The sequence below is a fragment of the Nothoprocta perdicaria genome, unplaced genomic scaffold, assembly GCF_003342845.1.
Source record: "Nothoprocta perdicaria isolate Ctin4 unplaced genomic scaffold, notPer1 scaffold_28, whole genome shotgun sequence".
Classification (NCBI taxonomy): Eukaryota; Metazoa; Chordata; class Aves; order Tinamiformes; family Tinamidae; genus Nothoprocta; species Nothoprocta perdicaria.
The window spans coordinates 94,404-111,938 of NW_020455510.1; the positions used below are offsets into that span (position 1 = coordinate 94,404).

At 39.6% G+C, this 17,535-nt stretch overlaps 1 protein-coding gene across 1 annotated transcript in view; it reads right to left on the bottom strand.

The window, feature by feature from the left end:
- Positions 1-15,151, bottom strand: part of OTOG (otogelin) — an 81,200-nt gene extending 66,049 nt beyond the window's left edge. The window contains 12 exon segments of the mRNA XM_026041158.1: positions 781-926; positions 1,246-1,292; positions 1,714-1,822; positions 2,801-2,926; positions 3,678-3,787; positions 4,600-4,706; positions 5,548-5,678; positions 6,752-6,957; positions 7,090-7,208; positions 7,595-7,749; positions 7,968-8,060; positions 15,070-15,151. Coding sequence (XP_025896943.1) covers positions 781-926; positions 1,246-1,292; positions 1,714-1,822; positions 2,801-2,926; positions 3,678-3,787; positions 4,600-4,706; positions 5,548-5,678; positions 6,752-6,957; positions 7,090-7,208; positions 7,595-7,749; positions 7,968-8,060; positions 15,070-15,151 — 1,431 coding nt within the window.
- Between the last annotated feature and the right edge of the window lie 2,384 nt (positions 15,152-17,535).

Genomic DNA, 17,535 nt, shown 5'->3' on the forward strand with positions numbered 1-17,535 from the left:
GGTGTTCCATATCTTACATGTACAGTATTCTGCAACATATGTTGTTCTGTAACACGTTCATAATACACAGGGAAGAAGAAATGGGTCTTCAAGATAAAGCAGACAAACTATTTGGGAACTTCCATGAATGCTATAAGACTTTTAAAAATATAAACTAGGAGTATCTTGAGTATCAGCTGTATTTAAGTATATGCACACCTATGCTTGCCCAAAATGAGTTGTGTAGACTAAGAATGTACAACGCTAAACAGAGGCATACACATACCCAGATCTGAGATAGATCCAAAAGCTACCCAGAGTTTCTCATGTCAATGTAAATAAAAGTGAATTTCAAACTGCAAGAACAAAGCCAAAAGAGAAACCTGTATTCAAGGCACCAACAGGTCTTTCTTCCTTCAAGCAGTAAAAAGCAGCAGGCTTATTATGTACTGGCTGCAAGTCCATAAAGACATATTTAGAAAACTTTWAAAAATTAAAAAATTAAACAGTCATCATCTAGAATTTCTTTCAAGAACCATCATATGATATTTAACAACATAGTCAAACACTGAATTAAAATACTAGAGCACAATCTTTTTACTGTGAAAAAGCATGAGATCTATGCACGGGCTTCCTCTATCACAGCTACTGTTGGGCTATTCTGAGAGTAAGGAAAATTGTAGCTGCTGATTATTCAGTTGCAAGTAGCTTGGGGATTTGGGGGAAGGAGGGCTGGGCTTGACCTGCTTAACACAGCTTCTCTTCAGGATATAAACATAATAGGAAGGTTTTCAGGTTTACCTGTCCACATGGAGCATTTTGCAAGGATACAGTGAATTCTCCAGACGTAAGGCTCTTTGCTAGAACATACTGGCAGGCAGCCTGGAACGTGTACTTGCGCCCATCGAAGGTCGTGAAATGAATGTCGCCCGAAACGGAGCACTCAGCTGACAGACACAACAGAAAACAAACCTAAGTACACAGAAAACACCTCGTCTTCTTGACATGCCTTTCCTAAGCATGCATTTAGAAACTCCTCGATAATACATAGCTAAGTCTGTCAGGAGAAGATTTTTATTTTAGTTTGACAACAGGCGCAGTCAGGTAGTGTCACCTGTCAGAAACATTACACAGTAGTGACCCGCTGTGAGAGGCATTACTACACTCCGCTGGAAAAGCCACATAGTTGTTATACAGAATATTTTAATATTTAGTCCAGTACGTGTGTATACAAAAAAAGTATCCAACACATATCTTTTCACATACCTGGACATGTAAGATTTGTGCAAATCCACTTTCCTCCAATGCAAGTGCTGAAATAAAAGTGAAACGAGGTGACAGTAACTTCATGTCATAACATTTAACTCCATGCCCATGTAAGGCTATAGAAATAAACAGATATAAGGCAATGTCAAACTAATTTTATTTTTAAGGTTTTGAATTCTAGACCAGTTCTAGCTTGATGCAGATTACAAAATGATAAGATTATTAAACATTTCAGTTTTCTCTGCTGCGTATGTGGGTTTTGCTCCTCTTCCCCATGAAAACTGATAGATCMAATTTCCTTTTCTTTTTGCTAGGTGCAACACCTCCAAAGAGCAGCAGTTTCTCCATGGAAGGACAAGACTCCTACTAAAAATATTCAACATTTAATTGAAATATAGGCTTTAAGGGACTTCTCTTTCTGCTGACCACAAAAAGAACGAAAACAGCATAAAAAGGAAATTTACTCACCAGTTGTTACATTCCTCATGAACCACAGAGCCCATTTCAAAAAATCTTCCATGGAAGTCACAAGGGCAGTCCGTGGGCTTAATGCACAATTCGTTTTCATAAACWAGGCCTCGAAGAAATAAAACAAGAAAAAGAAAAGTGGAATGTCTTCACAAATGGAGTACCCTGATTAATAATTAAAAACAACACTAACAGCCAAGTAGAAGAATAAAATTGCAGCCCAATCAGGAATCATAATTTATTCAATATGCATATTTGTTCTGAAAGTATTACGTGCATCGCTCCCTAAATTGCCTCCAATACAATAATGATGGTGTAAATCATAAATATTTTATATTTTGAAAAAACCACACTGCTCTACTTAAGTACCTATGGCATCTCTTCCAGCAGCTACACAAATCTTTGCCTTGATACCATAAGGCACCCTTTGGTCCTTATTGTACTATAGTAGGGATTTTTTCTTACTTTTGCTTTTCTTAAATTATTCCATTACTATAGCCAGGACCTAAAGGATATTAACAGCCCAGTAGAAATGAAGTGCAGGACAAAGCTGATTCCATTTACAAACTATCAGGGTATGGGTAAGAGGCATAGTTTGAACAGCCACAGTAACTAGCTCTGTTCTCTTTCAGACACCATTATGTATCCAAGAAAACACATTAACAAGAGGAAAACTGGACAGTAAAGTAACTTTTAGTAAAAAGTGTACAGTTTTACTTTAAGCCACATAGCTACCAAAACCACGAGGGTATAAGAAACACCACTACAAACTGTTACTGGCCACAGAACAAAAAGRATTAATGAGTTTTACTCCTGTCTAGGTTTTGAGCGTGCACATGGACTTCCAAACATCCCCATTATCAGCTCTGCAAACCATATCTTTGGTTTATATTGTGGTGCTCTATAGACAGAATGTGAATCTGTGACAAAAGCTGCTCCTCTGCTCTCAATGGAGGAAAGGGCTCTTTTAGTAGCAAGAGAAAAAGGCCATTCATGMAGTCTGCTGACAAAGGGTTATGAAGAGACCCCGTGGATACCTTAATTTAGGCAGACTACATAGGTATGTGTAACAATCTGAAAAGCCTACCATCTGGGCAGTAACATCCATCAATGCAGGGGAGCTCACTGCCAACACACTGCGCCTGCTGATGGCACGAAACAGGGCAGCACTCAATGCACTCACTGTAGGTCAAGGGCTCAGCACACGTAATCACTGCAAAGCAGAAACAGATTGAGAAACAAAAATGTGTTATGATACTGCCCTTCATGGCATCAATAACTTGCACATGTTTCAGGTACTTACTTTTCAGTAAGTCAATGGASGATTTGTTGTCTAGAACCATGAATYGACAGCTTTCGTAACACAAACACATAAATTGATATATATAATTTTCTCATTCTTTCTTTCTCCATAGGTGAATAAAACTACAAGTGTGTCAAGAAATAACAATCTTCACTTGCATCATGGGAGACTTGGAGAAAGGTTCTTACAATAAAGCTATTTACATATTGAGATCAGTTTAGGATGGTCTCCTAATAAGAGATTTATAAATAAATTACTTTAGAATACTTAGTAACCACAATTTTTTTAGAAACATGTGGGAAATGCTTCTGTTGTGGTTAACAAAGCTGTTTTTGAACCTGTGTTATGGAAAGGTACGCAGACTAGATGATCTCTCATGGTCTCTTTGAAAATTCCTTTCAGTGACTAAGATGAAGAATTAATTCAGCTGTAATTCAAATCTATTTTTAGCACTCATAACATTTTATACATCAGAAATCTATGAAGTCATTGTCAATATTTGAGAGAGAAGTTGTACAAAAAAATAGTAATGTTTATATAGCGTTAAAGTGGGGTCAGAATTAGGCTTCCACCAAGATATGTCTTAGTTCACAGTAGGAGGAAGAGCAAAGAAGGAAAGATATGAAGTATTTGAAATGCAGTTACTGAAAGATGGACATACCACATTGCTGGAAGTGTGCTCGCCATCCATGAAGAGGTTTTCCTGCTTGGGCACAGGCCCGGGCATATTCCGTTAACGCTCGACACCAAGTTGCGTTATCAACTGCTGACCTTATATAAATAAAAACTGACACGTTATTTTCTCCCTACATTCAAATACTCAATCATAACCTCATGAAAGTTTCAGTATCATTTCTGCTACACATATGCATGAGCTGTTTAAATTCAACATAATTAACAAATAATACACTAAAATATTGTGTTGTTTGACAAGTTAGAAATCTAAAGGGCTAAAATCTTCTGCTGTGTTCTGAAAAGATCTAGTATATTTGAAACCTGACAATAATTTCCTAAATAAATCTAGGAGACATAGCAGATAGGGTTGTATAAAGAGAGATTTGACTAAAGGTTTCCATTTTCACAATAGGATTAGCATCCTTCAGAAAAAATCACAAGAAGCAAATGTGTGACTTCTGTCAGTGAAAGAGAAAGTCATCCCCACCTGCCTTGTATTCTAAACAGTGAGAACCACCTGGACAAACAGCATTCCAGGCCATGAAAGGACAGCACCAAGTCAGATAGCTTGTGTGCCTACAATTAAATTCCTCTTTTTGTTGGRTTGAGATGTCTTGCAGATGCAGAATTTGTCTATTCATTATTACTTTTCATTAAGATTATTAATATCAATGATGCACACTCAGCATCAAAAGAAATATCATATTCAAGAGAGGACAAATGAATGACTTATGCAAGTAGCTAGGTCTGATTTGGGTCATCCTTACACCAAAGGAAATGAGAACAACTCGAGAGATTTCTGACAGCAAAAGCAGAAACACTAAGACAAAAATAAAGACATTTTACTGTACTTAAAGCACTTAGATGCAACTGATACACAGAAGAAATACATTATTTCATCCACTTACATGCAAAGATCACTGGTGCAGCTTGCCATGAAAGGAAGAGGACTCACATACTCATGACACTGTTCAAACGGGGGGTGCAGCAGGATATCACAGAGAGCATACATCCTCTAAAATGACAGGGACTGTTTTTTAATATCTTCGAAACACAAAACTTAAGCAGAAGAGCATACTGTGCAAAAGCTCCAGGAACCCCTTTCCTCTTATTAACTAGATGATATTAACAGTAATATGTTGCTGTCAATCCCACATTAATCAGAATATTGAATCCTTTATCCAGCACTGCACTGTTGCATTGTTGGATAAAGGATTCAATGGTGTGAGTTGGGGAAAACAAAAACAAAACAAAACAAAACAAAAAAGCTTTTCTGCAGTCTGAGGAACCTAAAATTATGAACCAGTGCTTTAGTACAGTATGCATTTTATTTAAATCAGGCAGTAAAAGGCATAAGAAATAAAACATGCCTGGCATAAGCTTTAGCTTCATAATACTTCATTGGAGGTTTTAATCTTGAAGGAGAAACTATTGTGATTCGGATGGATAAAAAAGTGGTAATAGCTAAATTCCAAGCACTGGTATTGAAAAAAAAACATACATTTTAAAAACAGGATTTCAAAGACCTGCTTCCTACTTTCCAGGCAAAGGAATGAGAACCAGTGCTAGAATTAGCCACTACTTTACAACTTCTTTGCTCATTTAGTCCCAGACTCAAAACCATTGCATTTGACTACTTTCAATACAATTTAATGGACCAAAAAACCAACGAAATATAAATATCTCTAGAAGCCAAATGAAAAAAGACAATGGAATCTCTGTAGCAAGTGCTCTCTTAATCCTCCCCTCCAGAGGAGAAATGAGAATATCTCCAGGCTCCCTAAAAGCACTAAGACAAACTCTAGCTCTAATAAGAATCATAGACTATTGGAATATTCCTTTCATGGTATCCTGACCTGCAGAGATTCATGGCTTTGTGTCAGGCAAGGCGGCTCACTGACAAAAGAATTATCCAAACGGGGTGTTCCTTGTGGAGGATCTTCCTGCCAACTCTCTACAAATTCTGTTACATCATCTGTCAGTTTTCCTAAAMAAGACACACATATAATCACACAGTGACTTGGAAGATCAACAGAATTTCCATAGGATTTTCTGGAGAAATACCTCAATAATCTTAACACATTAAGTGGAGACAGCCAAATGCTACCCACAACAGATTTAATCAATCACGTGTTAGTTTGAAGACTATATCTGGTCCTTAGAAGAAAAAAAAGTTCTTTTAAAAGGGAATATTGAAGATGGGTTTTAGAAGGTGGAAAGAAGGTAACGCAGGTGATTTGGCAAGGATGGACTTTTGAGAGCAGGACAGGGCCTTCTGAAATCCCTGAATGGAAAAAAGGAGAGGAGAACTGATGAGCTGCACATACGTAATTCCAAGCCATTCCTTTCTGTGGAATTCCCTGAAGGCAGCCCACTAACAGAGCACAGAAAGGAAGGCACTCCTGGGGCCAGTGCAACCATGCAGAGTGGCTGCCCATAGCAAGCAAATAAAGTGCAACATGTTCATACAAGCAGGAATGCATGTGCTGGCTTTCAACTAGCTCATAAAGGTATCATCTATCATTAAAATCCAGCGACACTGATTACTGCTTGGATTACCAGCAAATGTTTCAGCCTATCTTGCTTTATCTTTATTACCACTGCTCCCTGAGCTGCTTGGATATGGCTAATATGCAGTGCATCTGCTGTACTACAATCACAGCTTTATGTGACGGAAATATTCTGCGAAAGGCGAGAGGCTGGGGGAAAGCCTCTGAAAGCAGGCAGCACAATGAGCTATTGATCTGGGTATTAATTTAAGCATTTTGATTTAGCAAGTAAATTATTCAATGGGGTACGGGCAGATTCTAGCGCGGGGCTGACGCTTTGCAGGACTGGGTGAGGCAGCTTAACCAGCAAAGCAGAACCACACTATACCGTACTCTGCACTTTGCAGGATTGCTCCACAGAAACATAGTCCTTATTTTAAAGATGAGGAACACAGAGACAAATAGCCTAAAGGAAAGATTTCCAGAAGCATTCACCATCTAACCTAAGATACCTTTCGGCGGCCTGAAAGAAGAACACTGTTAGATGCCTGGRAGTGTTTGAGATACTCACCATAACTGGTCTCAAGGTCATCCTGCACGACAGCATTATTGTTCCCGCACAGTCCCTGTGTCTTGCCCAGGAATTCCGGGGCCATTTTGATATATGCTGCAGAGGCYCCATCCCAAGCCAGCGTGAAGGCGTCCCGGTGCCTGAGCAGGAAGTACCCAGCCAGCCTCTGGATGCGCAGGTTCCCAGCGACAAAGGGCAACCGGACCCTGAAATGGGCAACGCCAGAGGCAGACACAAAACCAATGTCAAAYGTGACCTTCCCAGGAAATGCCGATCAAAACAATGCTGTGATATTAATGTCAGCGCGGAACCGGCATCATAAACGGGAGGGAAATTACCCAGATCCTTTATAGGTGACTTTGYTGCTCATCTTTATTTCTTCACCTCCAGAAAAGTATAAGCTAATGGACCGTTCACATGAATAAGGAGACGAATGGCATTCTGGATCATTATTAATCTGCCAAATAAAATTACTAGTGTCAAAATTAAGTATTTGGAATATTAAGAGCACCATTTAAATCTACACRCTTAATATATACAAATATTATAGTCCTAGTAGGACTAGGAATAAATAGTATGGTCCCATTCTTCTCCTCTAAATGGAGTACACCTAGTTCTCTTTACAGAACAGTCTTTCCACAGCAGCAGTAGGATTTGAAAGCAAACACCTCAGTTTACTTGCAATCATTTACATTTTGGGCTAGAGTAACTAGTAACATACACTACTGCCAGATTACTTTGTAGGACCCTTTACTATAATGTAAAATTATTTTTGACATCTTCAATTTAGTGACCAGCATGTCCACCAAGAGTAAAAGTGAATGTAAAAATGAATTCCCCTACCTGTATGGAAAAACTCTGTTCCTCCAATTCAGTATGTCTCACAAGGGCATATGTGGATTTCCCAGAAAAATAGTAATAGAGTCCATCAAATGTTTCAAAGTGGTACTGGCCCCATGTTCTGCATATATGATCTCTTTCAGCACCTGTGTTGTACACTAACAAACAGAGAGTTACTCAAGTGGCACCATCTTTTGGATTCAATATAGTCGAGATGCGGTGGCRTAGGGAGTTACGTAGCACCATGGGGGGAACAAGAAAAGAGGGGAAGGCAGGAGGAGAGAACGGGGGATGCAGACAGAGGGAAGCTGTTCTTGCAGCTGTGGGACCCTGAACACAGCCCCAGCAGCCCCCTGTGTTGCTGCTATCTACACACCTGTCTGGCACGTTGGTCCCGTTGCATTAAATCGACTGCAGTTGCAGTGCTCTCTGTGGACGCACTCACCTCCATTAAAACATGTAAACGAACCTGAGTGGAAAAACAAGGCATTTACAAAATAAGCAGTGGTTAATTTCCATTCKTAAGACACAATTCTATCTTTGAATTGGACTCCATGAATGACAAGAGGTGTTGGCTGAGCATTTAAACRTGTGTGAACCAAGAAGAACCCCTCAGGGCTCCATCACAGCAAGCAGGGAAGCTGTGAAATGCTTCACTTCATGAAATGCAGTGCACATTTACTGCACATTTAAAAAACAGAAAATAAAAACGGCCCTTTTARTTAGTCTGTCATGCTTTAAGCTTCTTAAAGGAACAAATAAAGGATGTGAGCTACTATTGCAAGGCAAAACAACCCAGCACCATTGCCCTTTATGTGATTGATTGCTGTGCATARCAGGGGGGTCACGGCCACGATGAGAACACATTTATACAGGAAGCAGAGCCTTGAGGGTCCCAGCCACAGACCTGTCAACTTGTAACTGGTGAGCACACTAATTGCAAGTGCTTTCCATAAACAGGCAGAGAAGTGCTCTGGTTTCTAGCTTTCTGAGATAGAAACATTTAAAAGASGAAAAATTTGATACTCGAGTACAGCAAGACCACTTTCCACAAAACAGGGTATTTGGCGTGAAATGACAGATTGCCCCCCAAATCCCCATCAAAATCTGACAATGCAAGTTTTTGCAGTTAAGAGGAAAAGTCTGCACAAGCTGAAACTTTTAGTTATCAAATTTACACTTACTAAAATACTTCTTTTGACCATTATAATACCTCATTTATTTTGCTAACATTTGCCCTTTTAAAATTTGAGTTTTCCTAGAAAAGAATTTGCATTTCAATCACTGTATATTATGTCAAAAAAGTCATAGTATTTGCAGTGATTGAAGAAAACAAACTGAAAGACAGTGTTTGTTATCTGAGAATGAACAAACCACTATTACAGAAAAGCTAGCTTTAAACATACAAGCTGCTTCAAAGAAAATGCTGTTCTGAGAAACTGAAATTTTAGTTTTTTAATTTTCCTTATTTTTAGAAACCGAACATTCTTTAAAAACAGCCTTTACAGACAAATTACCTAAGTGCTATCCTGATAGAGCAAAAATAAATAAATAAAAAGACTTCACAGAATAAGACATATTCCTTCTATCTCAGTAGAAGCCTTACTTACAAAATATCTAATCAGCCACTGGTGTGTCCTGAAGTCAGGACGTAGCTGGCATAAGCTCTATACTAGAAGTGCATTTTACTGGTGCTCTTCAATACCAGTCTCCTCTAACAGCACGTTTTATAGCAAGTAATGATTCTGCTTTGCCAGCAAAGAACTTCAGCAGAAACAGCGCTACAGGACACAGCAAGTTACACGTTCATCTCAGCAGCTTTAAATCCACCAAAATAATCTGAAAGTGGGCAGCACACTGAGGGTATCCTGCGGGCACGTCCCAGCCAAAAGTAACATARATTCTGATAACAGCATTTTCAGCAAGCTGTGATGAACAAGCACCAGCTTCATATTAAGCCCCTACTTTAGTTTGAACATTTTCAAGTGCCTCTGAAAATAAATTTCACACTCAGGGTTTGCACACGGGCTTCTCACACACAGACTGCATTTAGATGCAGCCATCAGGTCGACTGTGTTCCTGATATGCACACAAGCTTTCAATCTGTTGGAAGTTACAGACTGTTAATGTATTGCCTTTAATGAAACCATTTCAAAAATGTTTCAGATCTCACCGTTAACTCTTGTTATGTTTTATGTTTTATGAGATAAATGTTTTATGAGATAAAAGGCCACCTTTGAGTTTCTTCTGCTTTGTGAAATCTTAGCTACTTAGAGGAATGTCTCTGTGCTCCATCACGTGCTAGCTTGAATGCTAGAATGAAGAAGATTTCTCAAGAAATGTACTGCTATTATTACAAAGAGTGTATATTAATCTAAATTAGACTAGCCGATACTATATCCGGTCTCCAATTACAATCTTGCAGAATTACTCAGTTCCTGCACCATATATCCGTATTTCCTTGATGATATTTTTATGGCCTTTTTCATTTGCAAAAACATTAGAAAATATTTTTTTTCCCAGCCTTTCCCTCGCCTCCCCAGAAATAAACCAAAAGGCYATGATGAAAAGAACAAAGCAGGCAGAGTGAAAGAGAACGCTGCTTTGCGCGGCTAAGCCAACCATCCAGCTCAAATTCTTCTCCCACCTGGCTGGGCTGAGCTCCATTTCAGCAATTAATGGCAGGCACCACGTAGAGAGGCCCCTCTAGCCCTTGTGGATGGGCTGGGTGATTTACATTCGCGCCGCGAGCAAACCTGTCACCGAGGCAAGAGCCACATTCTTCTCCTCAGCAGAGGCAGACACGGATCCCTTTCATCTCGAGCGCGGTGAGCCCCGGGTAACCCGAGCTCGGGTCCCTTCTTTGCCTCCCTGGGACTGTGCCCCACGGCCTGTCTGGTCACAATGAGCTGCAATCAGCCTGCAAGTCATGTTCCTGCGAGCTGCAGGGCAAGGCAGTGCCCTTGTGCTGCTGCAGGCTGGATGGTTCTGCTTCTCCCTCCTAAGTGGCTTCAGACCATCGGGGAGACACTTGCTGCAACCSGCAGCATCCCCCGGCTCCCTTTTGGACAGGAAAGGAATCGCACCAGATTCAGAATCTCYTACGAGAAGTTTTTTCCTTTGTATGAAGTCTTCTTCTGTCAACACACAGTTCCAAGGAAATACGATAATTTTAGATTTTGCACCAGCTGTTGCCCCTTTGACATTCTTGTATTGTCCCTTACAAGGAGAGTTCTGCGCGCAAAGACCTAGTTATCCTTAGCCAGCTAGTGAGAGGGAGACGGTGATAATCCTGSTTCACCTCCCATGATCTTGCTACTGTAAATAGAGGAGCCTTCTTTAATCGGTATTTAGTCAATCAATTTCTAGACGATTAACATTGAAATACTTCCTCTGCTATCAGGAACGCATTAGAAAGGGTTCATTCAGATCTTTGTCACTAAAGGGACAAAAATTCCTAAATAAATTGACTTATCTTTCTATCACAAATTTAGGTCYCTTCCTGAAGCCTGAGAGGCATTGCATCACCTCCAGGAAGGGAAGAAACAGCAAGGCTAAAATGAACATTAAAATTAAGAAACACTATTTAAAAATATTGCATCTCTGATTTACCCGAAAGAGACCCTCTATTAAATAGTCCTTAGTTCCTCTTTTTCCTTTGACATTATGGCAGCTGAACACATTGGGTTGAAATCTAAAATTGAAAATTGGTGAGACATTTCCAGCAAACAGTGGTAGGCCTGAGTACCAAGGTTCTGCTTGTGCAATCTATATTCTCACCAGTGGTGTCATTAAAACCTGCAGGTCACCGCGGTAGTAGAACCATTGTCAGGAAACAASTTGTTTTGAGCTCCTCTTTTGAAGACCCCTGAGCAGGGTCTTGGGCTCATTACTCATTACAGCCCTTTAAAAAAACAGGGCTGTAGCCCAGCCTGCTCGGACTTCACTGAAGGTGGTCCTGGAGATCCCTGCCCCTGCGGCTCTTGTTCCTTTGCTGCRAGGAGATGCTCAAACAGCCTCACGTGAAGCTCACCGGGGGAATTTCCAAACRGCATTTTCCAAGTTTAGGAAACCGTAGAAACCATTTCTGCCTCAAAGTTTCCAAAGTACTAGAAAAAATGAATTATATGATCTTTCATCAAGATCAAGTCTATGCTGCAAGTTTTATTCTGGATTGAGGAAATGGTTTAAAAAAAAAAAAAATCAAGAGTTTGACATTAAAAAAAACTATTAACTAAATCTATTCCAATTTCTTAACATGTTATACTTGCAAATTTAAAAGAGAATATTTTATTGAATATTTTAACTTTTGTTGTCAGCATTATTGGATTTTTGTTTTGTAACTTCACWTAACGTGCACCGTGCACATTCTTTGGAATGCTTCCAAGGTCCCCTTTGACTACAGGAGCATTAGTACAAACTTGATGCCTCTGTGTACATTTTCTTTCACTGTCTTTTGCCCTTCAACTAAGTTTCTGAAATGCCCATAACGACAACTTTTTTGACATACAGGTTTCAGCAGGATGCAATACAGCCTTGAAGCRAGGACAAATATCTCATTACAACAGGATGCAAGATTTTCCTCTTTGGGATTCTCCCGTGAATGAGTAGGATGTAATTTTAATCCTTCACTGCTCAGATGCTTCCAGTTAGCTGCAGATTTTCTGATCTGATGCATCTCTTCAAACCAATCCTTAAATGCACTTATTATAGAGAGACAAGTTTCCTTCTATAGCAGCAGTGACCGGAATCATTAAAGATTCCTGCCAGCCACAGCACTTTGCTGCAAGAAGCCTTGGAATAGCTTAGGACCTTATCTTAGGCTCTTGGGATCTTCCAACAATTGTGTTATATTTGCATTAGTGATTTGCTTTGCTGATCTCAAATTCCTATTATGCTTTTTGGTCTTGTTTGCTTCAAACTCAACGTGAAAAACAGACTGGTGTGTTGGGAAGTTAAAAGCTTTAACAGCTACATAAACAAAGTGTCATCTGTTGTCAACTGCTCTGGTTCTCATTCTTAAAAAAATCTTTATTGGATACAARAAATGAACAAGAATTTCTTTCATTCTATTTTAATCATATTTACTCCTACTAAACCAAGCTTTTTCGTTTCACTGAGATATATCAGATCCTAGATTTCTTTCTAAACTGCATATATTTGAGTAACACCATGCAAAGGTAAAGATCTCTACCATGTAATAAATCATGCACTTTTCATAGGAAAAGTCCACATAAAACAAGTTCAGTTATAGCTACATAGGCAAGGTTATAGGATGTGATCAAAAAAAAATTAATAATTTTCATATATATAACATCACTAGATTTGTGAAAGAAGCAAAACACACCTTATTGGTTGATATAAAATTAAAAATCAATCACTTAGTATTTCAGACAACCCCATATTAGTGCAAATGTTGAAGTATAGAACTGCAGCAGGCTGCACCTCCCTTCGGACARGTCAAAATGACGCTATTGTTCCCAGTGTTCCCAATGTGTGTTGCCATGGCACAGCTTCCTTATGAAATGTGGGAAAGAGCGGGGCTTTCAGTCACACTCAACACCGTGACAAGAAGGTAGTAGAAACTCCTGCACAAAGCCAAACAGGTCGGGCTTTTCATTTTCCTTTAAAAAGATGTCTTTCACTCACAGACAATGAGAAGCTCAATTTCCCAGAGTTTACATGAATTTAAAAAATCCACTGTTTAAAGGATGTAACGATCATGATTTTATTTAAGTATGGACACTCATTAGCAATTTTTAAAGCACCTCTATAACGGCACTGTATTGCCAAAGTAAGTGCATTAGGAGCGGGGAAAAAAAAAAAAACTTATGTCATACTTGGGAAGTATGGGATTATAAGAGAAAAAACAACACGTTTATCCCACTGTATTTAGGGAGGACAACAAAAGTTAATTCCACATCCTCCTTTAAAAGCTTATACTGTGACAAGTACACATGAAATACCTGACACCTGATTCACACTCCCTCTTTCCAGATTTCTCCTGCCCATTTTTAAGAGCAAAATACAAACACACACAGGCTTGGTTAAAAAGTGATAGACTTRCACATAAATCCTTTGCAAGAGTTTACTTAAAATAACATAAGGTATCTAAAAAGTCTTTTTGTCAGCTGATGATCCTGAAAAAAGAACATGAAATCCATCAACCCAGTTAAAGTAATACTCACTTGGCAAAAACAAGTATAGGGAATTGAACAATTCTGCATTTAAAACATTCAAAGATTAGAGGAACAAATTTCTTAGCATGTTCTGTACATCTTTGACAGCTGCTTTATTTGGTAAAGGAGATAAATAGATTTAAGAAAAGAGCTACTTCTGGTCAATAATCTAGTTCAACTGTCAGGAGCAGAAGGAATTGTACTAGCACCCATTGCTATAGCAATGGGTACTAGCTATGAGATAAACTCATATATAGCTATGAGGTAAACTTTCTAGAGTAAGTTTACCTCATAGAGTGGAGAGGTTCATATTAATATTCACATTAATTAAAATTCATATTAGGAAGTTTTTATTTATTGAGATGAGATCCTTCTTCTACTCCTTCTACCTTGGCATGCAGGGATACACTCCCCAAAAGCACGTGGAAACAGTGTTTCAGCGTGCTTGTTAACATGGAAATCAAAAGCTTTTAGAGATATCACATCTCTAATCACATTTGCTAGGAGTCCTGTTCACCTACCAGCCTTACATTTTGCTCTATAAAGCCAGGGTAGGGAGAGGGAATAAAAAATCGGCGTATTAACTATTATGTAGGCCAAAAGTCCAGCTCAACACATCACACTTATTGAAGGAAAACTCAATGTTTTACAACACTTTTAAATAAAATTATTCTGAAAGTCTTTATCTCCTTTATATGAGACAAGAATGAAAAGGGTTTGACAGAAGAGCTAATGTAGGTGACTTTTAACATTGAGGAAAGAAATTTAAGCCTGTTTCTTAAGGTAAGATTGAACTACAAAGTCAAGATGCAAGCTCTTTACACTACTTGACTAGCACTGCAAGTTCACGGCTAAGGGTGCCTTATCCAGTTAACCTATAGATTACCAACAATGCATCCATACATTTCCTCAGGAAAATAGAAAGTAACAACATCTCCCAAGACGTAGCAGCTACAAAATAGATGATTTACTTGCTTCTAGACAGCTATTCACATTTTAAAATATCTCAAAAAACAGGCAKACTGGCCTGGTGAAACTCCTTTGTCAGAAACAAGCTACTATTAAAGATGTCCTTTCAAATGATTAAACCTGGTTCTGGTTTGAACGTAAGATGAGTACAGACCACATGAGTAACTGCCATACCTTGTACCCCTTCAAAACCAGTCATGCTAGGCCCCCTTATTTGAAGATCTATGATAGCTTTTTATTCATATTTTTCTTTACTAACTAAATGGTGCAAAATACAAATGCAAAAATAAACAAACAAAAAAGTTATTTCAGATAGAAACAATAACTTACTGGATGGTCCACACTTCATACTGCGCAGTCTTCTGCTCCGAGTTGGAGATATTGTAGTAGATGAAGCATTATAAGCTGCCATTCTGAACTCCTTTCAAAACAACAAGAATCCATTTAAATGGTTGTAACTAAGACACTTCACTCACAGACTAAAAAAGAGATTTTCAAATTTCTTAGTACTTAGCAAGCTTACTGCTCTTTACAGACTTATCAATAAGTTGTCAATAAGCAGTACTATAAAAGTATATAGTCAGTCTATATTAAAGACTTCTATAAAGAACATCAAAGCACGTCATGCCTAAGACAACAGGTAGATTTTAAGCTAGTTAAGCCAAAACACTTAACACAAAATACGAAAATTACAAAAACTGCATGCACAAACACTCCTCTGTGTTCCTTGTGACACTCTTTTCCTTCCAACAATTACAACTTCTATACGCTGGTACATATATAACATAATTCTCAGAATAAACATCRTGCAGTTTTGGAAATCCTTATAATCCTGCTGCTGAATCAGCTTCCACTTCATCTTCCATCTATCAGTAGTCCCAAGCATGATGGCCTATACCTAAAGGTGTAGGTGTTCACCCTGTCTTCTTGTAAGCACAAAATTCGGGCACAGCACTTAACACTTTTCTACCTCAGCTACCCCGTTTGCAGTGAAATGCAACTATATTCACAGTCATTTATACACCGAGCTAAACACAGATATGTTTTTAGGAACTGCTCTCAGATTTAGTTTTGAATGCCCAGATTCAAGGAAACTCGTGAACAAAGATAAGCCCATCTCAAAAGCAGCATTTTAACGAAGGAAAGAAATGGGACAAAAACTGATCATAAATCTTAAAAGTCATTAACTTCTCATARCATTTCTTTGAAAGGAAACAGTATCAAAGATAACCAATTACCTTCTTATAATTATTCTACTCTTGTAATACAAAAAGGATTTCCGTGTCAGGTCTTGTAGGAAGTGTGCTTTGAGGAAATCTTAATAACTTTGTACTTTTAGGTACCTCTAGGGTGAACTGTATTTTTTAAAGAGCAGCTATATCCTTACAATAGCCATGCCAATCGGCAGCACTTTAGTTTGCAAACTAGCTCTAAGAAAAGTTCTRTGACCCCAGTGTTATTTGATAACATACAGGGTTAGTTACATGTTRCATGTAGATTCCAGGAGGTATCTGAGCTAAGTTTTCCTAAATAACACKATATACAACACCAGCCACACCTGCATAGGTTTGTCCAAGTGGTTAAGTTCATTGCATTCAGTTTTAACATCCTGGAGTTTTGTCACTCACAACTCCAAGCGCTGCACAYGATCTTGCAAAGTATTTGTAAACCAGCAGCCATATCCCATGCTCGGCTTATCTAGCTGTTGGACTAGGAACCAATTTTTAGTAGATACATTATTAACATGTGGACACACTCTCTGCGGAGAGTTTAACCACTGTCTCTAAGCACTACTTTAAAAATTACCTCTTCCTCTTAAGCAAATCAAGAGTAGGAACATGTAAAAATGCCTCAGAGTGCTTAAATAGCTGGAACCACTTCTCTTAATACTCCCATCGCACTTCTCCGTCCTAACTAATCTAACTAATACTGATTTTTTTTTCTCTTTGTCTTCCAAGTATACTTCTTGCAAAAGAATGTGTTGGAAGATTTATCTCAGTAACCTCACACAGAAAATAACAACTTTCCACAGCATCTTGGAACTAATTATTAAGAAAAATAATCCAATCGGCAAGCATTTAGTCTTCTCCGTGGCTGATTTTGGTAGCAGTCTGCAGGTATACACATGACTCTTGCTGCCTGGAGCAATCTTCAGGAAGCAATGGAGAGAAAGCCGGGACAGCGGCAGACTTCTCCATGGAGAGAACCAAGAGGAACATGGAGGCCACCAAGATCAACTGAAGGAGGAGTSGGTGCCAGGCTGCAAACAAGCTGCCGCAGCCACCTCCCTTGCTTCGAGAGAAAGCCCAGCAATTCCTGTCAYGGTGGACCTGCGCTTCCCTCGCAGTCAGGCCTTTTTGTACAATATTTTGGTATCTAAGYGGGGCCATTTCTCCCCCGGTATGCCAGGAGCCCCCAGCCAGGCCTCTCTCCACAGCACCGCTGCAAAACCCAAGTGATGCTGCCAGGACCAGCCCTAGAGCGTCAGAAACGACAAAACTGTCATGGGAATGAGGGGCTCGAAGCGAGGCGCCTCGGAAAGGCGTTTTTAAGGATGGAACCGGGAATAGCGCCGGCGACACCCCGGTCCGCGCGGGAAAAGGCGGGCGCCGCCACCACGTGCGCCAGGGCCACCCGTCCCGCCGCGCGCCGCCCTACCTGCGCCCCCCGTGTCCGTGGGTCGTCGCGGTCGAGCAGCGCCCGGGCGCCCCACGGGGACGGCGCTGAAAGAGAAGGGAAGAGGTTAGCGCGGGCCGGGCGCAAGGCGGGGACCCCTCCGGCCGGCGCGGCGCGGCG